The 26,000-nt window shown below is 39.7% G+C and overlaps 1 protein-coding gene across 4 annotated transcripts in view; it reads right to left on the bottom strand.

Annotated features, from left to right (window-relative positions):
• The window catches only part of LOC122801831 (SH3 domain-binding glutamic acid-rich-like protein), a 600,908-nt gene that overhangs the window by 220,968 nt on the left and 353,940 nt on the right, over positions 1-26,000 (bottom strand). For 2 of the 4 annotated variants that reach the window (XM_044071471.1, XM_044071470.1), the window contains exon 5: positions 9,748-9,852. The exons of the other annotated variants lie outside the window; for them this stretch is intronic. In XM_044071471.1, coding sequence (XP_043927406.1) covers positions 9,748-9,852 — 105 coding nt within the window. The remainder of the gene's footprint in view (positions 1-9,747; positions 9,853-26,000) is intronic. 4 annotated transcript variants of the gene reach the window in all.

Genomic DNA, 26,000 nt, shown 5'->3' with positions numbered 1-26,000 from the left:
CTTTTGTCCGGAGGAGGGTGAGGTTGTGAACCCCTAATTAATGAAATAAGGTCCTCAAAAAGGCTGAGGATATGTGAACTAGAGGAAGACCTCTGAGAGGTAGTTTTGGTAGGCAAAGCTTTAGATAGTTTGGCAGCTTTAGCCCTAGAAAAAGCCTTAATGGACATGGAAACAGGGGGCCTAGCTGCCCCACGTGCAGGAGTAGAAATGTCCAAAGGTATGGTGTCGGACATTTCCTGAACACTGGTTTCAGTAGGAAGTTCAGTAGCCGACTCAGCCGGGGCCTCTCGGGCCTCGGTGGTCGGATGTATGGGTTCGGAAGAAGGAATCTCTGAGGACTCGGTTTCGGCCGAAACCGAGACACTCACGGTAGGTCTAGCCGTGGTTTCAGTCGAAACCGCGGGCCGCGAGTGTCGGTCCTTTTCCTTCCGTTTTTTCACCATATGCGAAGTCAGAGTCTCCGACGGCATTTTATAAGCAAAAGCAGCTCCAAAAAATTCCTCTGCAAACTCCGACCGACGCCTAAGAGTTCGTCGGTTGAAGGAAGCACAGGCAAAACAGGCCGATACGTCGTGGTCTGGGCCTAAGCAAGGAAGGCAGTAGGAATGGAAATCCTTATGAAGTATTTGTTTCCCACAAGTTAAACAATTATTTACTTTGTCTGACATCGGCTGAGGCAAGAAAGAGTCCCCAACGGGGTACTTAGCTTTTTTTGAAGTCTTCGGTAGCTGAATTCACTGGATCTGACCGACCGGCACTTGCGAACAGCTTCTGCTTCGGGCACCGCGTGGCAAGAAAGACTGAGGAAAATGGCGGCGGCTGATGCTTTTATACCCCAGACGCTCTGACGTCGGGGAAAGTGCGACATCAGCCGAGGCCAGACCCAGACTTTGGAATCCGGCCGACCGAAGGGCTGCCTGAGGCAGGACAACCCATATGTTATGACTGCAGATGCATCCTTGAAGGACATCTTGGAAGGTGTTTGACAAATGCCAGATGCTTTAAAAGAATGTCCTTGCTTTCTGCTTGAATAAGGCAGTCGTCCAGGTATGGGTATATTTGAATTCCTCTTTGTCTGCAGTATGCAATTACTGGTGCCATGCATTTTGTGAAGACCCTGGGTGCAGTAGATAAGCCAAAGGGCAGTGCAGAGAATTGATAATGTGTTGAACCTGCAATGAAGCTGAGGTATCTTCTGCAATTTTGTCTGATAGGGACATGCAGGTATGCCTCCTTGAGGTCCAATGTGACTAGCCAAGCATTCTTGCCCAGCATGGGAAGAAGCTGCTGTATTGTTAGCATCTTGAATTTTGGTACTTGCAGATAGGTGTTCAGAGTTGAAAGATCCAGAATGGGTCTCCATGCTTTGTCCTTTCTTGGGACTAGGAAGAGTCTTGAGTAAAATCCTTGTCCTTGCTCCTGTGTAGGTACCTGTTGAATGGCTCTCATGTCCATGAGAGCTGTAATTTGTTTTTGTGCCTCTGCCCATTGATTTGGTGGCAGGTTTGGCATTCCTTTGATCCTTGGTAAGGTATGAAAGTGGAATCTGTATCCTTGAGAGACAATGTTTAGAACCCATTTGTCTTTTGTGATGATGTGCCAGTTGTCTGCAAAAAATGCCAGTTTTCCTCCCAAGGGAGCTGCCAGGAGAGATTTGCTTGGTAGTTTGAGGATAGAGTCATTGTGTTTGTCTTCTGCTAGCTTGAGGCCTGTCTTCTCCTACTTTTTGGGTAGCAGAACCCCATTGGCAAGGTTTGTAAGGGCCCTGTGACTGACCTCTGCCCCTTGGGCATCTGTATTTGCCCCTCTGTGATCTGTCTGAAGCTGGAAAGGACCAGTTTTTTGTTGGCCAGTTTCTGCTGAAATGAGGGGGTTATACCTGCAAAAAATCCTTGACCATTTGCATAGACTTTGCCTTATCCTCCATTTTCTTTAAAACCTCTTCTGCTTTGACATCAAATAATACATCCTGCTGTAAAGGTGCAGCCAATAATTTTGCTTTAACATGGTCAGGGAGGGTTTGTTCTTTTAACCAAGCATGTCTACGTATGACAGAGCCAGTAACAGCTGCTCTACAGGAAGCTTCCAATGAATCAAATCCGCATTGTAAAGTATGTTTGCCCACCTGTTCAGCTGCATGCAACAGATCCAGATTTCCTTGAATTCAGACTGTTCTGAATGTATGCTCATTTTTTGTTTTAACTGAGACATTAGGAATTGCTGATATTTCAATATGTGAAACTGGCAATTTAATGCTCTCATAGCCAGAGTTGCTGAGGTGTATATTTTCTTTCCCCATCTATCTAGGGCTCTGGAATCCCTTTCAGAGGGCACAGGATTTTTAGCCATAGAAGCTTTTGCTCCCTTAGGACCCTGGGAAATTGTTTCTGGGTCAGCTACAAGGCTTTTATAAAGGAATTTGTGTGAGTCAGGTACTCTGTAGTATCTGTCTGGTTTGGCTGGAGCAGGAGGAAGAGAACCTGGATTTAAACTAGACTCCAAGTAAACATCATCCACAATATCTAAAACAGGAGGGATAGCAAGAGGTCTGTGCTGGGGTAGTAAAAGGAACTCTCGGAGCCTTTTCTTAGAATCTGAGTAATCCTGGCCTTCCCAGTGGAAATGTTCCCTCATGGTACGCAAAGTTTCCCCAAAGGAGTAGTCTTCAGGGGGAGATGCTGAAGGAATAGAGTCTTCAGCATCAGAGTCTTCATAAGGTGGAAAAGTGTAATCCTGTTCCTCAGAGGAATCTGAGGAGAGTGAAACCAGGTCAGAGGATGTATAATCCTCCTCCTGTCTTGGTCTTTTATCAGGAGGGGGATGGGAACCCCTAATAAGGGTAATCAAATCTTCAGCCATCTTAAGCATCTGTTTCTTAGGCATGGGGCCTTGAACTGTAGACTGATGTACAGTTTTCTTAGGTTTTAAAGGAGTTTTAAGCTTAGCATAAGATTTAATGGTGAGTGTAGTCGGTCTGAAGACACCTTCTGCAACCGAAGGTGCTTCCACTGCACCGGTGTCTACTTCTGCTCCGGTGTCGGTAGATGGCTGCATCGGCCTAGTAGGCTCCGCTTGGGAATCTGCAGCTGTCTGGGGTTCCAGTTCTGCGGTCATCAGGGGCTTCGTAGGCGCCTCACTGAAAACCGGAGAACCAGCGACAGGCCCAGCTGAGGCCTCGGAGTCTGGCTTGTTCCTAGGCTGCCTGTCCTTATCCTTGCATTTTTTATGTATGGCGGTTGTCAGCTGCTCTGACGGCATAATATAATTAAATTTCCTATCAAAGTTATGCCGTGCAAAGTCAAAATGGCGTTTGATAGTTCGTTTATTAAACCTAGCGCAAAACCGACAACCTGTGACGTCATGGTCTTGGCCTAGGCAAGGAATACAATAGGAATGGAAGTCCTTATGACTGAGGTATTTGCTTCCCACAAGAAATGCAATAGTTAACTTTTTCTGACATCGGACTGAGGCAAGAAAATGTTCCCCAACGAGGTATTTAGCTTTACTGAAGACTTCGGACTGAAATTCAAATCGAAAATCTCAGGTGTCGGCCGACCGGCACTTGCAAACTGCTTCTGCTTCGGGCACCGAGCGGCAAGAAAGACTGAAGAAAATGGTTTCAGATGCCTCTTATATACCCCTGGCGCACTGACGTCAGGGAAGAAGCGACAGCAACCGACGCCAGACCAAGACTTTGTCCGAGGGGACTGGATTTTTAGCTGTGGAGGCCTTTACCCCTTTGGGACCCTGGGAAATAGTTTTTGGGTCAGCAGCAGGGTTTCTATAAAGAAATTTGTGTGAGTCAGGGACTCTGTAGTACCTGTCTGGCTTGACTGGAGCAGGGGGTAATGAATCTAGATTTAAACTGGATTCAGAGAACACATCGTCCACAATATCCAACACTGGTGGAATAGCAAGGGGCCTGTGCTGAGGCAATAAAAGAAAATCTCTGAGCCTTTTCTTGGACTCTGAGTAAGTCTGGCCCTCCCAGTGGAAATGCTCCCTCATGGTGTGTAAAGTTTCCCCAAAAGAATAATCCTCAGGAGGAGAGGCTGAAGGGATAGATTCTTCAGCACCAGAGTCCTCATAGGGGGGTAAGGAATATCCCTGGTCTGAAGAGGAGTCAGAATATATAGAAATCTGGTCAGAGGAATCATAGTCTGTATCCTGCCTAAGCCTTTTATCAGGAGGGGGATGGGTACCCCTGATCAGAGTAATTAAGTCTTCGGCCATTTTGGGCATCTGCTTTTTAGGCATGGAGGCCTGTCCAGGTGAATGCTGTACTTGCTTCTTTGTCTTTAATGTTGCTTTAGACTTGACTGTAGATGCAATGGCAAGCTGTGAAGGTCTGAAAACACCCTCAGAAGCCGAAGCCTGCTCAGCGGCTCCGGACCCATCTGAAGGGTTAGTCTCCGGAGGCCCAACACCTTGAGTATCCAGAGGCCTAGCAACTCCACGTGGGAGTCGGTCGGGGCCTGTGGCTCTGAGGTAGCGGGTGTCAGGGGCTGTGAAAGTGCCTCACTGAGAACCGGCGAACCGGCGACTGGCCTAGAAGAGGCTTTGTCGTCAGTTTTGGGCCTCGGATGCCTGTCCTTATCCTTATCTTTGCGTTTTTTGTGAATTCCGGTCGTCGGTTGCTCTGAAGGCATGGTATAATTAAACCTTCGGCCAAAATAATGGCTTGCAAAATCAAACCGACATTTAATAGTGCATTTGTTAAATCTAGCACAAAATCGACAGCTAGTGACGTCGTGATCTGGGCCTAGGCATGGAATACAGTAAGAATGAAAATCCTTATGAGGTATTTGCTTCCCACAAGAAATACAATTATTAACTTTTACTGACATCGGTCTGAGGCAAGAAAAAGTTTCCCCAATGGGGTACTTAGCTTTAGTGAAGACTTTGGATCTGAAATCGTATTTGAAATCTCAGGAGTCGGCAGTCCGGCACTTGCGAACTGCTTTTGCTTCAGGCACCGCGCGGCAAGAAAGACTGAAGAAAAGGGCGTCGGCTGCATCTTATATACCCCTGGCACACTGACGTCAGGGAAGAAGCGACAGCAACTGATGCCGGACCAAGACTTTGGAACTCTGGCCGACTGAGGGACCGCCTGACGGCAGGATAACCCAAGTGTAATGACTGCAGCAGTGAAACACGATGAACATCATCTGTCTTTATACCCCTTCATAAAGAGGAGCCTACCTCACATCTTTGGACTTGAAGACCATCAGCCTAGCAAGCTTAATTTGCAAAGCCATGAACATATTACATCTGATTTAATAAAATCCAATATAAAATATATTTTTTGTTTTAAACTTGCAACAATATAGTTGTCCCAAAGGTGGATCATGTCTACTTAATTTAATAAAGTTTTTTGAGAAAGTCATTGAAGCAATAGATAGTTGATATGCAGTTCAAGCAGCCTACTTGGATCTGATCAAGGCCTTTTGATACTATTCCCCTTGCTGGAATTGTAAATAAGCTTAAAAGGTCTACATGTGGACCCTTACATTGAAAGAGAGCTAGAAAACTGTCAAAGAGCTAGAACTCATGTAGTTTAAGTAGCAGATGCCACCTCAGAAAGCAAAATAGTGAATAGTGAGATTCCTCAGGGCTTAGTACTACAACCCCTTCTGTTGGAATCTACTTATTTGATCTCCAAACCACTAACCTACATATACATTTGCTAATGGTTGCAAGTTGGATATTTTCGTTCTCCATGATGGGTTAAATTATACATATCAATGGACTATTTGAAAGGGGGTTTAATTAAATGCAAACATATGCAGCATTTTCACCCTTAAGAAACAAATCTCAGTAGCAGATTACAATATAGACAGCGACCTACCACAGATTAATATAGTTATCAGAGATCTTGGCATGTCATAGGCAACTCTCTGTCCTTTAACTACCACACACCAGCAGTACTCAGAAAATACTTTTATCCAAATTAATTACTAAAAGTATCTCATCCACGTAAAAAGAAGTTCTTATTCCTCTATACTCTGTCTATCAGACCAATTATAGAAAATAACGGCACTTTTACTATTCATTTATTTAAACAAAACACACCACTTGAAAGATCTCAGAGGTTCCTACCTAAAAAGATTACAGGTCTAAAAAACCCTCAGCTACAAGCAGTGACCTTCTAGTTCTGTTCCTATACTCTTATCTCTTACAGATCCCAGTACAGTGGTTTATTTCCAGCATTCTACACTAAGATCTCAGTCCTACACCTCCATAAAACAAAAGATCCCACAAGCACTCAACCTACAGACTTGAATCTCCATCAGCAAATTAATTACACATGCTGGAGGGACAGTACTCACTGCTTCCCCATCTCTTGGAATAATCTTCCATTATATACAAAATTGAGTGATACTCCCACTTCCTTTAAGGCAAACCTTGACAACTGGATGGGCAGTCACAAATTAATCATGGATCTGATTGGAATTGCTATCCTGGAGGCAGAAGGTGCCCTATGAGGGTTGGTATTAAGGTGATTATGATACATCAGCTGACTGCTTTGCAAACTCTACAAATTTATGAAAAAATGCCAGTATTTCAAAAAGTTGTTTCATGAGAGGCAAATTAAAAATATATAACACTAACAAAAGTATAGCACTCATCAATATTGTCAATGTTGTGGTATTACGAAAAAGGGACATTCCCAAGCTGTTTTATGATTACAACTTACGACTGAAAAAGTTCTTGGCCAAAAGTCAGAATGCCTAAGCACCAAATCAGTAGTCATACAATTTCAGCTGAAAGTTAAACTAGCAGTGACATATAACAATACTTGTGAAAGAGACTTTTTTAATTAATTACCACAAACTGCTACTTGTAGGAAAGGCATGGTTCAATGATTTAAAACTAAAGCACAATTAATTGAAAACTCAGATGGTTTGCAAGTAAAAGGATATCTGTACCTGAGCTAGTCATATATTTTATTTTACTTTATTATTTTATTTTACATACGTTTGTTTACCATGGTAGTGCACTAATTAACACCAGCCATCATGATAATCACTGGATAATCTTGGAGGAGATTTATGAAAGCTTACACCTTGCACTGTTGAAGACTCCATACAGACTGGGAAATACAGCCAGCCATTCCATTCGGTGCAGGATTTATATGGTAGTGGGTAATAAAGGATTTACTTTGAGGAAGGATTTAAGCATTTCTAGAAGATAGTACTCTTCTGGAAGTTTAGCAACATACATTTGATTTTGCTAATCAGGTTGATGCATAAAGAAGGAATGGCAAATGAGCTCAGAATGAACTCCAGTTATGTTTTTTGAGGCTACTCAAGAATGGAGATTACTAAATAAACTGGGCAGCCTAGATACACAGCTTATGAACATAAATAGACTATGAGTTGTATAAGTAAATAGTAATAATATAAAATATGAACACTAAATAATGTCTGCAAATGAAAAAAACATTTGTTAAAACATGAACATTATATAATGATTGGCCATTAACATTCAAAAACGAGCGTGCTGACTGGTCAGCCCAACCAGAGCGGCCATTGTAAATCGAGCATATACCAATGGAAAAGATCCATTACTATATATAACTTTTTAATTTTTTTTCACCATAAAAATAATAATATAATAATAAAATTAGAAATCTGGACAGTTTGGAGGTACGAGAGAGACAGCAAAGAGAAAATACTACGGAAATCAGGTATGTTATTCAAAACTAAAGAAATGTACCTGATTTTCCTTGAATTTTCTCCATCCTGTCTCTCTTGTGCCTTTAAAGTGTCTGAATTTCAACCTTATTTAAAAAGAAAAAAAAAAAAGGAGAAATGGAGATCTGCCTTTGTCTGTTGCTTTCTTTCCAAAGCGCTGATGTACTACATAAGGGTGGGAACGTGAGTCCCATACACATGTGGAGTACATAAAAAAAGCAGCAGAATATCCAACGAAAGTGCAAGAACATCACAGAGCCATCATAAAAAGACATTATTTAAGAAAAGTAAGTAATTTTTTCTTAAACAATGTCATTGTATAATAGCAATAACTGACTCCGTGGTGTGGTATATTATAGCAATAACCTACGCCTGGGTGTGGGTAATGCTGGATTTACCCACGGCTGGTGTGGTTTGGTCACGAGGGCGAAGCCCAAGTGGCCAAACAAAGCCAACCGTGGGTAAATCCAGCATTACCCACACCCAGAAGTGGGTTATTGCTATTATACAATGACATTATTTAAGAAAAAAATAATTACTTTTCTTAAATAATGGCATTGTATAATGCCTCCTTGCTGCCCTTCCGCAGCTGACTGGTATTCTGCGGCAGTTCTGATGTACTGTGCATGCATATGCCTACGCAGTACATCAGAGCTGTGGGCAAAAGCAACGGAGAAAGCAAGATCTCCGTTGCTTTTTACAAACTGTCTCGCTTTGTTAAACTCGTTTAACACAGCGAGACAGTTTTGAAAAAAGCAACGGAGAAAGCAAGATCTCCGTTGCTTTTTACAAACTGTCTCGCTATGTTAAACTCATTTAACATAGCGAGACAGTGTGAAGCAACGGAGATCTTGCATTCTCCGTTGCTGTAAAAAAAAGAGTTATAGTAATGGAAAAAGTCCGGGCGAACGGACCTTTTTCAATTACTATAACTCTGATTTACAACATGCACCCTGACCAATCAGCGTGCACGTTTTTGAATATTAATGGGGGGTCATTGTATAATTAAGATTTACCCACAGTTGGCTTTGTTTAATCATTTGCGCTTTGCCCTTGTAATAAAATCACACCAACCATGGGTAAATCTTCAATATACTACACCAACATCATCTGTTATTGCTATATTAATGTCTGAAAATGAGAAAATCATTGTTTAATGCTCATCAACATTCTATGTCTCTAGAATGCAGTCAGAGAGTTTATAAAGTGCATCTCTTTTTGAATATCTGAAAGCACAAAGTCCTAGAAGAAAAAGGCACATATATTAGTGACCACTTTTCACTCCATTCTTGCAATACCACAGTATTGCTGAATGAACATTGTTAAAACTAAAACATGAAAGAGCTGGTTTCTAATTAGATAATCTATATAAGACACCTAATATGGTGGCAACTTAGTCTGAAGGATATGGCGCTAAGAGAAGTGCAAGTTCTTTTTTACCTGATTTCAAATTCATGAAATTTCTTTACAAAAATGATTCGCATCTCCCAAAGCCAAACACTCTGTTTCTATACCAGGAAGCATATCTAGGTTGATACATTTTCAATTGTCAGCACAGGAACAGCAACAGACTTGAACTGTAACTAAAATTACTTTTTTTTTTGTTACAAATACTTTTAAAAGACTGTTTTAAGATAAAATAGAAACTAGCAAAGTACTTGAGTCCTTATTATGCAAAAGTAGAAACTAACATTCAATTCAGTACAAAGCAGCAATATTTTCCCTTAGTAGTGGCAATAACAAGCACATAAAAATAAGCCCAGTGGTGTATTAAAGTGGTGCTGTCTGTACAACATAGCAAAGGATGGATGCCATGTCAACTCAGAAATGAGTAAAGTTTATTGTGGGAGTTCAGCAATCACTTTTATAAAACAAAATTTCAAGACAGTAACTGAACACTTCACTATATGCAAACATTCGCTACCATACAAGGAAAATGGATCTCTATGAAGAAACCCGCTCTTCTGTGATAGTAAGATAAGGTGGTGTGAGGTAAGGCAGGGGTGGTTGCTGTTAGTTTCTTTAAAAGGAGGAAAAATAAATAATTTACAGATTCTTGCACTCCTGTATATTCTTCTGGTTTGGCTGTCTCCTCTGTACCATCTTCCTCCTCTTCCATTAGGGCAGTACTTTCATCTTCACTTTTATAATCCCCCTAATTGCAGACAATACCATGAGTACAAAATAAAAAGGTTACTCCGATGTATTATTATATCTAGGAGGGCTATGTAGTTTATAGCCTCACTCCACCACATCCGGTGGATTAATGCTTTCATCATTCACAAGCTAAGATCCTCTTTCTTCTACAAGGGACATGTAATGACTTCAGCACATGGTCTCACATCTCATATAAAGGAAAGAACAATGGGTGGCATTTGACAGAATAAACCTGACAAACTGATGCAATCTGAATCGTACGTCTGCAAGACTATAATTATAAATGGCCATGTGATTCTTTTCTGCACATTTAGCAATGACAGCAACCTCACAGTAATTCTCTAAGTTGAGATACAAGGTACGCGATATAACCCATATAACTGAAGGTTGTGATTGTAGTAAATTTATTTATTGTTGTTTATTAACCGGGTACATGAATTGGTCCCAAGGTCCTTTTCAGCTATGTCCAGCACCAGAGGCACACAGTATTGTACAAAGCAGCTGAATAGAATACTGTGCAATGATGTATAATATAATTACACATGCAAATAACAAAGTTAGCAGGTTAGACTAAGAAAGCTTTATATGATCATACAAATCATGAAGAACACCCTGCAGTCAACAAGGACATCCTTGAACAGAATATTTTCAAAGAACATTTATACAGTTTTCAAGAAGGTGTTAAAACATATTTTGTAATCATTTACATGTCTGTAGGTAGCAATGCATATAAAAGGATATCTTCACTTTTCTTTTTGAAGCTCCTTGCCAGCCAGTTAATAGAAGAGCTGGATAAAATATGCAACATTGCAAACTGACACTTTTCAAAATATCTGACAAATATGTCCTTCACTTATGTAACTACACAGATATTTTCAATAAAGATTTACAAATCACAATGAAAATCCAAAAGCTAGCTCATTTGATGCAGAGGGATAAAGCCCTGACTACAACCCACGGAGACCTGAATTTAACTAGCAGCCAGGTGTTGGATGGCCTGGCAAGGGGAGGGGAAGAAGTGACGTGGCAATGCCTTCTCACCTTTCACAGGTGAGACAGTGAGAGGCCCATGTCCTGGGCACAACTACTATATTACAATCCAAGAGAGAGGGAGAGAGACAGGAGACCACAGTGAAGTGCTTCCTTCTTAGGGGCGAGGCATGGCATCTGAGGGGGTTATGTCTTTCATGTGTCCTCACTAGGCCCACTGCATGCTGAACCTCGAGCACACTACTGGGCATGATAGTAGGAACAGCTATGATGCAAGTACAAACCCCAAAAACCCACTCCCTAAGACTGGATTACAACACCACCTCTGTCACTCATCCCTGGAGGAATGATCAGGCTGTACAGCTTGGTAGTCTCCAGGGAACTGGGACCAAAAAAATCTATACAAAAAAAATAATAAACAGTGTGCGACACAATATCCAACATTCTTTTTGCTGTCTGTAGAAAATTTCCTTACAGTTGACTCATGCTTCAGAGTGTTTTGTCTCTACTATAAACTGTCATATAAGATCTTACTGTCTTTGTGTGTAAATGATATACACTAGACTTCACAGCTGACTCATACTGTTCCAGTTTTAAAAGTAAGGAGTAAGGCATACATTAAATTTCTATGGCAATGTAAAGAGGGAATACTTAGATATCAGAATAACATGACTTGAATTGTTACATTATTTATTTATTTATTGACATTTGATTACCAGGTAAGTCCGACTGGGTAGAAGCCTATTTTCAGCGGAGGCCTGGGGAGAAAAGCTCTAAATTACAAAACATTTTAAGAACAATACATTTACAATCTTCAAAAATAAAACAAAAACATTTGCAGTTTAAATAGTTATAACAAATAAGACATAATGCAGAAACACTGGTTAAAAATCAATACAAGTTATATGACAATCATTTAATATTTAGAGAAATTTTAGACAGTTTGTAGAGAAATTAAGGGAAAGTTAGTCTAATAAAAACAGGAACAGCAATATGAAGTGAGGAAAAAACAGGTTTATGGGATATTTAGAGAAAAAGTCACATTTAGGGATATAGTTTATACTAGTTTTGAGCAAGAACAGAGCCAGATATTAGGTAGGAAGTCTTTCAGAGTGGTTTTGAAAGATGGGAGGGAGGGTATTGACCGGATGAGTACAGATAAGGTGTTCCAGGCCTTAGCAACCTTGTATGGGTACAGACAATGCTCAGCAGATATGATATGTTTATAGACAGACAGGAGTTTTTGGTCACTGGATTGCAATGACCGACTAGGAACATAGTTGTGTAGAATTTTTTTTAGTGCTGGACAAGCAGATGGATGCTGGATAATTGTACAGGTGGTAAGAAGCTGTGTATATGTAAAATAGGCAGCTCTAGCCAACTGAGGCTTTTTAGTGCTATACACCGGTGCAAAAGCTGATAATTCAACATGTGTATTTAGGATTTTAGGGATATTGTGGTGAGTATTCTGGGTGATATATAAAAAGAAGGGCTTGATAAAAATGTTAAAGAGAAAGGGTGAAAGTGGGCACCCCTGTCTTGTTCCATTAGTAATCAATATTGGCTTGGATCTCTGTTTATTTATGTAAAGGTATGTGTGAGAATTTGTATAAAGTATTCTAATCATATCCGAGAAGGATTTAGGTACATTGAAATGGGACAAGGTAGCAAACAAAAAATCCCAATTAACTCTGGCAAAAGCCTTGGAGGCATCCAAAGTTAAGGCGTATATTGGGTTTTTTTCTTTTTTGGTAAATTGTATTAGGGAATCCAAGGTTAGGGTATTGTCCCATGTGTGTCTATTGCTCATAAAACCAGCTTGGTCAGGGGAAATTAAGGACGGAAGTATCTTTTGTAATCTATTAGCTAAAATAGCAGCAAAAATCTTAATGTCAACATTTATTAACGAAATTGGTCTGTAATTGTGTGGGTCTGCTTTGTCTTGTTTGTTTTTTAATAGTAAGATAGTTTTTGAGTTGTTCCAATGTATGTCAGTAATACCCTCCTTTATAATACAGTTAAAGACTTTCAATAGAATGGAGGAGATTTTTGAGCAAAAAGCTTTGAAGAAGTTAGTAGTAAAGACATCAGGGCCCGGAGATTTGCCTGTTTTAAAGTTATTTATGATGTCTTGGACTTCTTGAATGTCGAACGGAGCAGATAAGAGGGAGACTTGGTTAGTTTTAAGAGAGGGGAAATTAATGGAATTAAGAAAAGACTCCATCTGAGGTTTGAGAGTGTTGCGTTTATTGCTACTATAAATATCTGAAAATAATTCAAAAAATAAATGTATTATTTCAGAATCTGATTTGTAGATTTTCCCTTGGTAATGAAGGGTGGATATTCTGGGAGCACCGTTATTGTTTTTTAATATTCTTGCCAAAGTTCTTGAGGGAATTTGTGCCCATTTAGAATATGTTGCTATAAATTTTTGTTCCTGTAAGGAATAATTCTGTGAGTGAAGTTCAAATAATTCTTTGCGCGTTGAATTGATCAGTTCTTCAGTTTTTGGGTCTGGAGATAATCTCTGATTTTTTTCTAAAGATGAGAGTTTTAAGGATAGAATATTTTCTTTTTTAATGTTGAGTTTTTTAAGAAAGGAAGCTTTACTAATCAAAAAAACTCTCATTTCAGCTTTGCAAGTCGCCCATTGGATGTCTGGAGGGATTTGGGACTTTGTGAGATTAATGTCGAGATCCAATAACATGTTATTAATTTTATTTAATATAGCTTTATTATTTAGTAGATTATTGTTAAGGGTCCAGTTAGCAAAGGTAAAATCAGGGGTATTGAATCTAATTTTGAGAGAGATTTTTGCATGATCAGAGAGGAATCTGGGTTCAATATTAAAAGTATTTTTAAATTTAGATAGGGGGTCTGAAATTAGAAGAAAGTCTAGACGTGACCAAGATTTGTGACAATTAGAGTAGAAGGTATATAGATTTTCTTTGGACGAAATATTACTAAAAGTAATAGTGTCTATAAGATTAAAATCTGAGATAAGTTCCTCTAAGGCTATAGAAGCTTGGAAGTTATAAGAGGAGGAGTTGCTGGTGCGGTCTAGGCTAGGATCTATTACCGCATTCCAGTCCCCACCTACTATGAATAAGTAATTTGGAAATGAGTTTAGTATATTATAAATTTCTAAAATAAAAGTTTGTTGTTGAGAGCATGGACCATATAGGTTCAAGAACAGAATTGGTTTGGAGGAGTCTGGGAGTGTAGAGGTGAAGTAACATCATCTGCCGTTTATATCAGATTTATATTCATTGATAGCTTCCTGGAATTGTTTCTTAATTATAATGGCCGCACCCTTCGAATTTGTGCTATCACCAGCACTTATTATAGACCTAATCCATTTTCTATTTTTTACATTCTCCCACTCATCTTTAGATAGGTGTGTTTCCTGGAGAAAACAGATACTAGCCTGGGATTTAAAAACAAGGTGGAGTAGCAGTTTTCTTTTAGCAGTATTTTGTAAGCCTTTGATATTCCAAGAGTCAACAGACCAACTCATGTATGTTAATACTAAACAGGGTATAAGGAAACATTATATATTTGGAAACTTAATATAATATATGAGTAGATTAATGAGTGTTGAAACGAGTCTGCCTTGTGCTTGCAATAGGCAAAAAGGGAGATGGAGAACCACATCTGAACTGTGCCAGCAAAAAGTTTGAATGTAGAGGAGAAAGTAGCAAAATACTCCTTCTGACATGCCCCGGTGCCTACCCACCTGAACCCCTTAGGCGAAGAAGTACATAAACAAACAAAAGAAAAACCTAACAATTCTATACATATATACAAAGAAAATCTCGTCCAAAAGATTATCAAACTAGATCTCTACTACAGTGCACATACAGCATCCATGTGTAAATAATACACCTACTAGTATGTCAAATAACTATGGCCTATTGTAAATGAACATACATTTGTAAGCCTGATCGCTTAAACTTAATGTATGTGAGAAATGAAGATCTATGAATTCCATACATAACAGACTTATTACTAGTAGTAACACTTCTTATGGAATTACACACACAACAGGTACACTGTAGAATTGGCACACCACTAAAGCCTTATTAAGCTTATCGTATACAAGAACATGTTACTAGTGATTATAACAGTATAATAGAAGTTGTAAATGGTTAAGGAGCTGAACAGTATAAATAATTGTGATATTGTTTGGGCAAAAAGGTATTTACAATGAACAGACTCTGATAATAACAGAACTAATTTAAAACTAAGAGTCTTGTTGTGTTATTGTATCCCTCCCTCCCTCTGTGTTTACCATTTACCAGATTTAAGCACTTCTGATTGAAGTTTAAATGGTCTTTAAAACCCCTTCTTATCTATTTACTGCCTGTTTAGTTAAATCATTAAATTAGTTTTACAGCCTTATGTCTAACTCTGTGGCCACCATGCCACCATAAGCAATTTACACACAAATCTTTCTTTATTTCCCAACTCTGCATATATATTTATATAACTGTAGACTACAGCCAGTTCAGTAAAACAGGAAGACAGTGTAGGCATATATGAAAATTCTATCACCTAGGTTTCTTTTAGAAGTATGTATCCAAATACTGAATATTTCATATGAACAAGGTTTGCTATATTTATGAGTTTGTCTAGTTAATTATACTGTAACATCCTGCTGCAGTTAAAACTAAATATCACTTCCTGACGTCTGTTATGTTGCTATGTAGATTGTGTATGCTTAGCATTTGTTAGTGTAGATATTTATGCCTTTACAATACATGTTTTATGCAACATGGGGCAAGGGAAGTCAAACAGACCATAATAGTCCCCGCTTAGCGTAACTAGAGTGCCCCAGCAGTAAAAACTGTTTTTTAACCTAAACTATGTACAGAGGATCCATAAAAATTATGCAGGACCTTTTTATTACGTACAGCGCTGTAAGTGCGATTGATGGAGGACGAACCTAACGAGCGTGCACTCCAAAGAGTCCCAGCAAAAGATATCCCACTGGAAACCTCGCGTAGAAGATGCGTTCCTTGCTTGACACGTGAATCTGCCTTAGAACGGAAAAAAGGATGTTTTAAGTGTTTTAAACAGTCTTAAACCTGCTAAACGAACTTTGTTGACGCTGGATTAGTGAGCGACGATGTCCCTGAAGCCTCCGGTGAGTAAATTGAGCTTATGAGGGGTAAATCTGCTGAAACGCTTGTATTAGAAGTTTATGAGATTATACAGGTTCAGGAACCTTGTTAAATACTTTAAGGAAAGTCTATCTTGCTTCATTTTGGGAGGTTACAGTATATTTAATGTCATGTTGAAAAAAGATCAATGTGCTTGGAAAACGCATTTGAAATCTGATGTTTCTTTTGATAAGGTCTGAACAAAACGGAGCTAGTTTTTGTCTGTTCTCCTTAATGGAGATGGGTAGATCTTGTGAGAAGGTTAATTTGTGATTATTAAACAAGAAGTTTTTATTTTTTTTTGCTGCATATAAAATCTGTTGAGCAGTCTGGAAATTAAGTAGTTTTGTGTATATTTGGTGAGGAGCTAAGGCATCTTGTCCTTTATGAAGCGCACGATGGGCTCTCTCAATTATGATATTTTTTTCACCTTCTGAGTGGAGAAGTGATTCAAATATTTGCTTTATTATAGCAAGTAAGCCTTGACTGTCATAGCTCTCTGGGAGACCTCTTATTAATATATTATTACGTCTGCTTCTAGCTTCTAGATCTGTAAGTTTTGTCTGTAAATCTGATAAAGAGGCTGTTTTGGCATGCAAATCATCCGATAAGGACTGTATTTGGAACTCATTAGATTGTACTTTTTGCTCAAGTGTGTCTACTCTGTCCACAATTTGATTGATGGATTTTCCTATGGTTGAAAGTTGTTCCGTGAAACTTTGTATAGCAGAATGAATGGGCTGAAGAGCCTGTTTCAGCTCATCCATGTGAAAGCTAGAATCTTCTTTATTGTTTGTATCACTTTTGATAGGCTCCACATTTTGTTTATTTGTTCTCTGCCTTTTTGAAAGGACCTCTTTTTCAGGTGAAAAAATTGCTGAGGATTTGGCTTTTGTTGTTTGAATATCCATTGTAATAGAGTCATTTGTTGTTTTTATCTGTTTAGCCATGTGGAGTTAGAGGTATTTCAAGTAGGAGCAGGCCTCCCTGGATCACTTGTGGAAATAACACTGTGGAAGAGCCAGAAATGATGAAAGTCTGTTTTGAGTTTTGCCCACTGCCAAAGTAATGCAAGTTCCGATGAGATGAAGGTAAAGTAGCTCTTTTCGAGGTATGTAGAATCCTAGAAAAAGTAATTGAGGTGAGGAGCTCTGTGCATAAGCTGTTCACTAGACGACCACCATTTTGGAATTTGTCTAGAATGTTTCTCTATGTGAGGGAATTCCAAATAGGGAATGAAGAAAGTCCTATACTGCCATCTAATGGCCTTGGTTAGGAATTACTACCCTAGTTTGTAAGGGTACTAGAAAAACGGGCACAGGTTAAAAAGGTGGGCAGGAGAAAAATAAGATAGTTAGGACTGTGGCACGCTGCTGGCAGACTCGAGGCAGACACTTGCTTCTGTAGAAGAAATCACCTCACATCAGTATCTAAGATAAACAAAGGTATGGCATCTAAGTCCAAGGAAGTCATTGTTCCTCTCTATTTGGCATTCATCAGACCTATCAATGGGTACAATATGCCCCCTTTGGTATGTATCTAACCAGGCATATCCAACAACTAAAACGTCAACAGAGGTTCCTCACTAAAAGAATACAGGGTGTAAGTAAAATGTCCTGTGCTGACTGCCTCAAGGCCCTATCCCTGTATTCTGTCTCCTACGGGCTTTTGAGGGGAGATCTATGCCTGGCATACAGGGCATTGTCAGACCCCACTCTGATGCACCTCCTGCATATCCACAAAACAAACAGCACCAGAATTACATGTTCTAAAGACTTAAACTGTGCCTGTGATATAAATAAGACCTGCTCAAGAGACAGGTATGTATCCCAGAGACTACCCCAACTCTGGAACAGGCTCCCCATCCATGTGAAGCAGAGCTCCTCCCTAACCCAATTCAAGTGCAACTTGGACAGCTGGATGGGGAACAGGAAAGTCATCCCTGGTTTGACACCTATGTCTCTAATGGACACCTGCTTGTAAATGTTTCATCTCCTTAGCCCCTCCTTACACTTATCAAGGGTATCAGAACTTGTCAGAGATTTAGAATGCATAGCTAAGCTTAAAAACGCCCTTGTGGTCGTTAGTCTTGTAAACACCTATGAACCTATGTCTATGTGAAGGTGTGATTGGTTTTACAGTGTGAAGTCATTTTATCATTCCTAGCTTCTCACAAGATAAACAGAAATGTAGGTTGCTTCTTTAAGTGCTATGATTTGAAAAAAAGATCTTTTATTTTTATGTTCATGTAAGAAGCTTTATGAACAATGGCTCAACCTGGTGACTAAATTATGTTACTAATGTGCACATATCTGTGTTCGGAACTTCCATAGCCCAGTGACTCAAAACAAAGTTCAAATTATTAAAATCTGCATCTTCACTTTAAAGTTAGCTTCCCACTTCTTGCAATCAGTATTTAATTTACAAAATGTAATTTGCATTTTTGTGTTAAAGCATCATGAGGCATTTTCAGATTTCCCTAAATCAACTTTTCAGCAGTATCAACAAAAGCTGTTTATCACTGCAACCTATTTTCAGGTTTCTGTTCAACCAAATACAAATCTTGAACATATCTGTATTTTCATTTACACATCTTTGAAAAAGGTATTTTTCTTCTAGTGCAGATACTGTGGTTTATGCAAATCAGGACAATTCTTCCATTCATGCTTACAGCTACATTTTCCACACAAGACATGAATTTTTTATTGCCTGATGTTTTTCTCTAGTCTCTGTTTTCATTACAAAACATCCTTACCTATATCGCTTTTGTTTTCTATTTAGATACTTGATAACGAAATAATTTTTTACTCAAGTTTGACTGCTCAGGGCCTCACTGCTTGTGTTTGCTTGCTGAGATTTTAATTATATATTACAAAAATGTGTGTACACTTACAATCTGTAGTTTTCATTTACTCCAAGGTACAGCATCTCACAGGTTCATAGGTGATTACCAGGCTAATGGAACAACAGCCTTTACAAGCTTAGCCAATAATATCTAGAATATGACAATATTATATATTAAAGTATCAGGGTACTGGGTCTTTGTATTTTGGAACCCTGAGTCATTTTACAGACTGTCTCTGTCCATAAGGGACATGGGCCGTACCCTGAGAGTGAATTTATGATTCCCCATCCACTGTTTATCCAGCAAGTTCTGTTAGAATCACAAATAAGGTTCAGGTCCATGGAACGAGTAACCCTTGTATAATTTGTCTTGCAAATATGTAACAGTTTCATCAGGGTTGGATCACAGAATGATTGCAGGTCAGACATAAGTCACCTCTCAATGAGACAGAGTAAAGGGATATGGCCTTTAGTCATTCTGCATAAGCCATGTATCTTAAGCTTTGTATTGTTTTAGTGAGAAACCTCTGGGGCTGCTCCAATTAGTGTAAGTGCCTGGTTAGGTACATGCAGAAGGGAGCACTGTACTTGATTATGGACCTGATGAGGGACAAGTAGAACAGCACTATGACTACCTTTGATCTTGATGCCATGCCTTTACTTACAAGATGAGCCACACAGTTGGATTTCCTCACTTTTGTAGCTACCTGGTGGTCAAAGTTTAGGTACTATCTATCTATGTTCCTAGGTCCCTCACCTCTCATCACTCTCAGAGAAAGAGCAAGACACATTTGTTTTGCATAATCACTCCTTCTCTATGATGGTGCATCCTTGGAATGAGAACATATAAGCAAAGGTGGTGTGGAGAAGACCCCATAATGGGGATACCAAAAATGGGCTTGGGTATAGGTGGCTTGCCTCTCCAGGAACAAAAGTTTGTACTTGTTTTGTCTTAGTCTTTTAGTTAAATTCCACTGCTACTCAAGTACATTTCTAATAGTTTATATATATGAATTAGTGGATTTTGTGCTACAATAAAAGTTTTTGTGCTGTAATACAAAAGGATATGTGTAAAGAACTTTGAATTTTGATCAGGTACATCAAACTCACCCATTTTATCTATTACTTCTTGCAGCTCACTCTCAGCTTCCCATTTGTGTACTTATTTGGTTCATAACTTATTTTGCATACACATTTTTTCAGTTAATTATTTTAACTATGTACCAGTAATTTCACTTGGTCTTCACACAGCCCATACATCTAATATTAATCATTGCTACATAAAAGCTTGCAGCACACTTACCTGGTCCAGCGTCAACAGATTGTAAATTACAGCTCAAATAAACAGATATTGGAATGCATGTGCTTGAACTAGTCAATATATAAGCAAATGTGACAAAATAAGCACTTGTTGCTGGAGGGCTATTCCTTCTGCAGCCGCAGGTGCAGACAAGCATCCCTCACCAACTTTATTATTATCATCCCATGGTGACTGCTCCTTGGAAAGTGGTTACTGGCAGTTAATGTACCCATCTCTCTCCTTCTCCTAGATGCATTAATGATGGGCTACCCGTGGCACATTAATAAGAAACTTCATATATATCACTTTACTAGGAAATATGCATCAAAATTCTGAACACATGCCATTAAAAGCCAACATCCTTCAGCAAATGTAGACTGAACTTGTGAGACAGAACAAGTGAAAGTAACCCACAAATACTTAGCTTTTTTGAGGTCAGGTCTGTTTCTTTTAAATAGCATTCATCTTTTTCACTATTTTCTATACCACTGACTTCCCCTCTTATTACTGAATCATACAACTCACCAAATTCGCAGCCTTTTGCTTAGTTCTTCAATTCAGTAGCAATGAATGAATTAAAAAAATAAGCATCTCTGCATGGAATAAACCATCCTGCACTCCCCATATCCCTTTCTTATACATTTTCACTCTGAGGTAATTCAATTCCATCTCAGAGAAAAAAAGATCATTCACAACAAAGTAAAAAAAAAAATAAAATAATTCTCAGACTATACAAAATATATGCCAAAATATATTCCTGCAACACCAAGAATTTTATAACCAAACTGTATCTTCAGATAACATGCTCAAGAGAACAAGAAAAAATGGGGGAATTAGTCTCAATCAAGTCAAAGGAAAAGTACAGTTGTGTACACTTACAATAAATGCAGATGTTCGAGTGTATTCACTGTTGCAGTCATTACATTTGGGTAATCTGCTGGCAGGTTGCCCTCAGTCAGCCTGATTAACAAAGTCTTGGGTCCTGCATCAGTTGCTGTCCCTTCTTGCATGACGTCAGGTCATCAGGGGTATAAAACATGTAGCTGATGCCATTTTAATCAGTTTTTCTTGCCCCAGATGTCAGGTGCCCCTCAAGTGGGGAGCAAATTATATATATATATATATATATATATATATATATATATATAGTTCCCATTCAGAAGCCTGAAACATCATAAGCCTGAAAATCAAAATCCTGAAACCAAAAGCCTGAAAATTCAGAATCCTGAAAACTCAAAATCCTGAAAGCCCAAAATCCTGAAAGACCAAAATCCTGAAACTCAAAATCCTGAAAACACAAAATAGACATATTGATGTCATTGTGGCTTTGCTATTGTTAGCCCTGTGGTGTTAGGTCATGCATTGGGGTCAGGTAAGTGTGCGGTTGGTTTTATTTTAGGGTTAGGGGCGGTTTAAGTGAGTTAGGGTTAGGGCGCAGGTTAGGCATGTATGCAATAGTGACAAATATTGGGGTTAGGGGCGGTTTAAGTGAGTTAGGTTTAGGGCGCGGGTCAGATGAGTGTGCAATAGTGACGGACCTTAGGGTTAGGGTTAGGGTCAGGGTCAGTTGGTAGATATTAGTGTCTGTATAGTGACATATTAGCATTATTTGTGTTTTCAGGATTTTGAGTTTCAGGATTTTGGTCTTTCAGGATTTTGGGCTTTCAGGATTTTGAGTTTTCAGAATTCTGAATTTTCAGGCTTTTGGTTTCAGGATTTTGATTTTCAGGCTTATGATGTTTCAGGCTTCTGAATGGGAACCATATATATATATATATATATATATATATATATATATATATATACATGTAATTTAGAACACAAAAAAATATACCTCCAAATAAAAGCAAATACAACAAGAAGGCTTTTGAGCATAGTACCAGAAAGAAGAGCTATAAAAAGAGAAAAGTAGGGGGCTGGCAGGTGGATAACCAGGACTGCAACAGTGAATACACTCAAACATCTACATTTATGGTAAGTGTAAACAACTGTACTATGTTCTTTGTGTTTCACTGTTGCAGTCATTACATTTGGGTAGAATCCCAAAGCTATGGTTGGGAGGATGGAATTATACAGCATTAGGAGCAGCTATAAGGCCCTGCAGGACAGCAGTGGCAAAGCCTACTCTGGGATTTAGAGAAGAGAGGTAAATGGTAATGCTTGGTGAACGTATGATCTGAGCTCCAGGTAGCAGCTTCTAGAATGTCTCTGGTAGGAACCCCTCTAAGAAAGGCTGCAAAAGTAGATGCAGCCCTGGTGGAATGGGATCTGATCCCCTTGGGGACAGGTTTTGCCATGATGCATGTAGCAGAAATAAATACAATGTCTTATCCATTTTGAAATTGTCTGCTTTGAGATAGCCTTTGCCTCTGCCCCTGTAGCAAATGCCACCAGTAGTTGCTCAGATTTTCTTAGAGATTTTGTCCTGTTCAAGTAGAATCTTAGTTGTCTGTGTACATCCAATGAATGCAGAATCCGCTCTCCCTTGCTCTGTGGATTTGGGAAAAAAAGTTGGCAGATGAATGGTCTGATTAAAAGCCACACTGGATACCACTTTAGGCATAAAGGATGGATTGGTCTTGAGCGCTACCCTGTCCGGGTAGAAAATAATAAAAGGCTCCACTGCCATGAGAGCCTGTAGTTCTGTGATCCTTCTAGCTGAAGTGACTGCTAAAAGAAAAGCTGTCTTCCAAGAGAGAAATTTTATGTCTGCAGTAGCAGCTGGCTCAAAAGGAGGCAGGGTGAGTTTTTCCAACACAAAATTGAGGTCCCATGCAGGAGTTGGTGCTCTCCTGGGAGGTCTTAAATTTTTGGCCCCTCTAAGATACTGCTTTAGCAGAGGATGAGAAAAGAGGGGAGGCTCTGTGTTGTAATGAACTGAAATGGCAGAGGCATGGATTTTTATGGAAGAGAAAGATAGGCCCTTGTGAAGCATCTCAGTTAAATATTGCAGAATCTGAGGAATAGTGGGCATTTCTGTGCTTATTCCGTGCGCCTGATTCCAGGCACAGAATCTTTTCCATTTATCAGCATAAGATTTTCTAGTGCTAGGCCTTCTAGCCTCCAAAATGACATCCATCACAGGTTTGCTGAGACATGTAACTGGTGAAGTTAGTTCAGTAGCCATGTTGCAAGATTCAGAATTTGGAGCTGAGTGTGTAGAATTTGAAAGTTCTGCTGAGACAGTAGATAAGGTGTCTGAGGCAGGTACCATGGAGGCAGGTGTGACATATTGCATAGGTGTGGGTACCAGTGTTGGCGAGGCCAGTCTGGAGCAATCAGAATCATTTTTGTTTTTTCCTGTCTGACTTTTAGTAAGACTTTGGAGAGCAGAGGCAGAGGGGGAAAAGCATAGACTGTTTTTTCCAGCTGAAGGATAGAGCATCCACTTTCCATGCTTTTTTGTGATGAATTCTTGTGCAGAATTTGTCCAACTGATAGTTTTGGGGTGAGGCAAAAAGATCTATGTCTGGGCTCCCCCATTTGCATGTCAACATGCTGAAGATTTGCAGATCCAGTTTCCATTTGTGTGGGTCCATAAGATTTCTGCTTAGTTTGTCTGTCAGAGTATTTTGTTTTCCTGGCAGGAATTGAGCTTGTAGATGTATTTGGTAAGTCAAGGCTGTGTTCCACAAGGCCATGGTTAGTCTGCAAAGGGGGTAGGAATGGGTACCCCCCCTGCTTGTTTATGTACCACATGACTGTGGTGTTGTCCGTCTTTATCAGTACTTGTCCTGGATGAAGAAAGTCCTTGAAAGCTGTCAGAGCATTCTGTACAGCTAGCATCTCTTTCTGGTTGATATGCAGGTGCATTTGATTTGGGCTCCATTTGCCCTGCATGCATCTCCCTGCCAGATGCACCCCCCAAGCATAGTCTGATGCATCTGTAGTCAGGGTTTGGGTGGCAGGGGGTGGAATAAATGACAGTCCCTTGTTTTGGTGACAGGCCTCTGCCCACCAAAGGAACCCTTACTGCAGGCAAGGAATGATAGGAATCATTGTTTCCAGGCTGTGACAATGTTGACTCCATAAGCTTTTTAGGTACCATTGAAGTTTCCTCATATGCAGTCTTGCATATGGAATTAGAAGAATGCAGGAAGCCATGAACCCCAAGGCCTGCAGAATTTGTCTTGCAGATAACTGGGTTTTTGTGGCGACTTGTTTGGAGTAAGTCATCAACTGGAATTGTTTGTCTGGCATGAGGTAAGCGTGAAGTAAGCCATCTGGGCAGTTGTATTCAAGCTTGCACCCAGGAAAGTAATTTTTTGAGAGGGTACCAGTTGTGATCTCTTTTCGTTTATGGTGTACCCTAGGCAAGTTAGAAGTCTTTTTACAAATGCCAGATGCTGTAGAAGAGTGTCCTTGTTTTCTGCCTGAATTAGACAATTGTCCATATAAGGATAAATTTGAATGTTTCTTTGTCTGCAAAATGCAATTACTGGTGCCAGTCACTTTGTGAAGACCCCGGGCGCAGTAGATAAGCCAAAGGGCAGTGCAGAGAACTGGTAATGCAAATAGCCTGCTTTGAAGCGGAGGTATCTTCTGCAAGAGTCCCTGATTGGGATATGCAGGTAAGCCTCTTTTATGTCTAGATTTACCAGCCAGGCATTGTTGCCTAGCATAGGCAGTAACTGTTGTAGAGTCAGCATCTTGAATTTTGGAATGTCCAGGAAAGTATTTAGAATGGATAAGTCCAGAATTGGATTCCATGATTTGTCTTTTCTGGGTACCAGGAAAAGTCTTGAATAAAAACCTTGTCCTTTTTCCTTTTCTGGTACTGGCTGAATAGCCCCCATATCCATGAGGGACATAACTTGTTTCTGGGCCTCTGCCCACTGATTTGGAGGCAGATCTGGCGATCCGTTTGGAATTGGCAACGTGTGGAAATGAAATCTGTATCCCTGGGGTACTATATTTAAAACCCACTTGTCCTGGGTAATTAGATGCCAATTTTGTGCATGAAGTGCTAGTTTTCCCCCCAAAGGGGCTGCCAAAAGATAAGTGTTTGGAAATGGCAGAGGAAAGTCATTGAGACTGTTTACCATAGGGGGTTGCCTTGCTACTTCCAGACTTGGAGGTGGAGGCACCCCACTGTTTTATTCTGTACGTTCCTTGTGACTGAAACCTGGAGACTTTGGAGTGCCTGGGTTTGACCTGAGCAGCTCTGGTGGGTACTGGAAAGGACCAATTCTTAGGAGGCCAGTGACTACTGAATCTGGGTGGCTGCACTTGAAGGACATCTTTTACAGTTTGCATAGATTTAGCTTTGTCTTCCACCTTTTTCAAAACTTCTTCTGCCTTATTACCAAATAAACTGTCCTGTTGTAAAGGAGCATCCAACAATTTTGCTTTAACATGATCAGGCAAATTTTGCTCCTTGAGCCAAGCATGCCTTCTTATCACAGATCCAGTTACAGCGACCCTACAAGAGGCCTCCAAGGAATCAAAACCACACTGCAAAGTATGCTTTCCAACTTGTTCAGCTGAATGCAATAAATCCTGTAACTCTTTATTTTCCACACAGTCAGAAATCAACATAATTTTTTGTTTAAGTAAGCCCATGACATGCTGCTGATATTTAAGCATATGAAATTGACAGTTTTAAGCTCTAATTGCCAGGGTTGCAGATGTGTAAACCTTCTTACCTCATCTATCCAGTGCCCTGGAGTCTCTATCAGAAGGGGTAGGATTTTTAGCAGTAGAAGCCTTAACACCCTTGGGACCATGAGAAATTGTTTCAGGCTCAGCAGTAGGGTTTTTAAAAAGAAATTTGTGGGAGTCAGGAACCCTGTAATATCTGTCTGGCTTACTAGGAGCTGGAGGCAGGGAATGAGGAGCCATGCTGGATTC

The sequence above is a fragment of the Protopterus annectens genome, chromosome 5.part0 (assembly GCF_019279795.1).
Source record: "Protopterus annectens isolate FY-2018-M chromosome 5.part0, PAN1.0, whole genome shotgun sequence".
NCBI classification, from domain to species: Eukaryota; Metazoa; Chordata; order Ceratodontiformes; family Protopteridae; genus Protopterus; species Protopterus annectens.
This window is presented reverse-complemented; position numbering and strand designations above follow the sequence as displayed.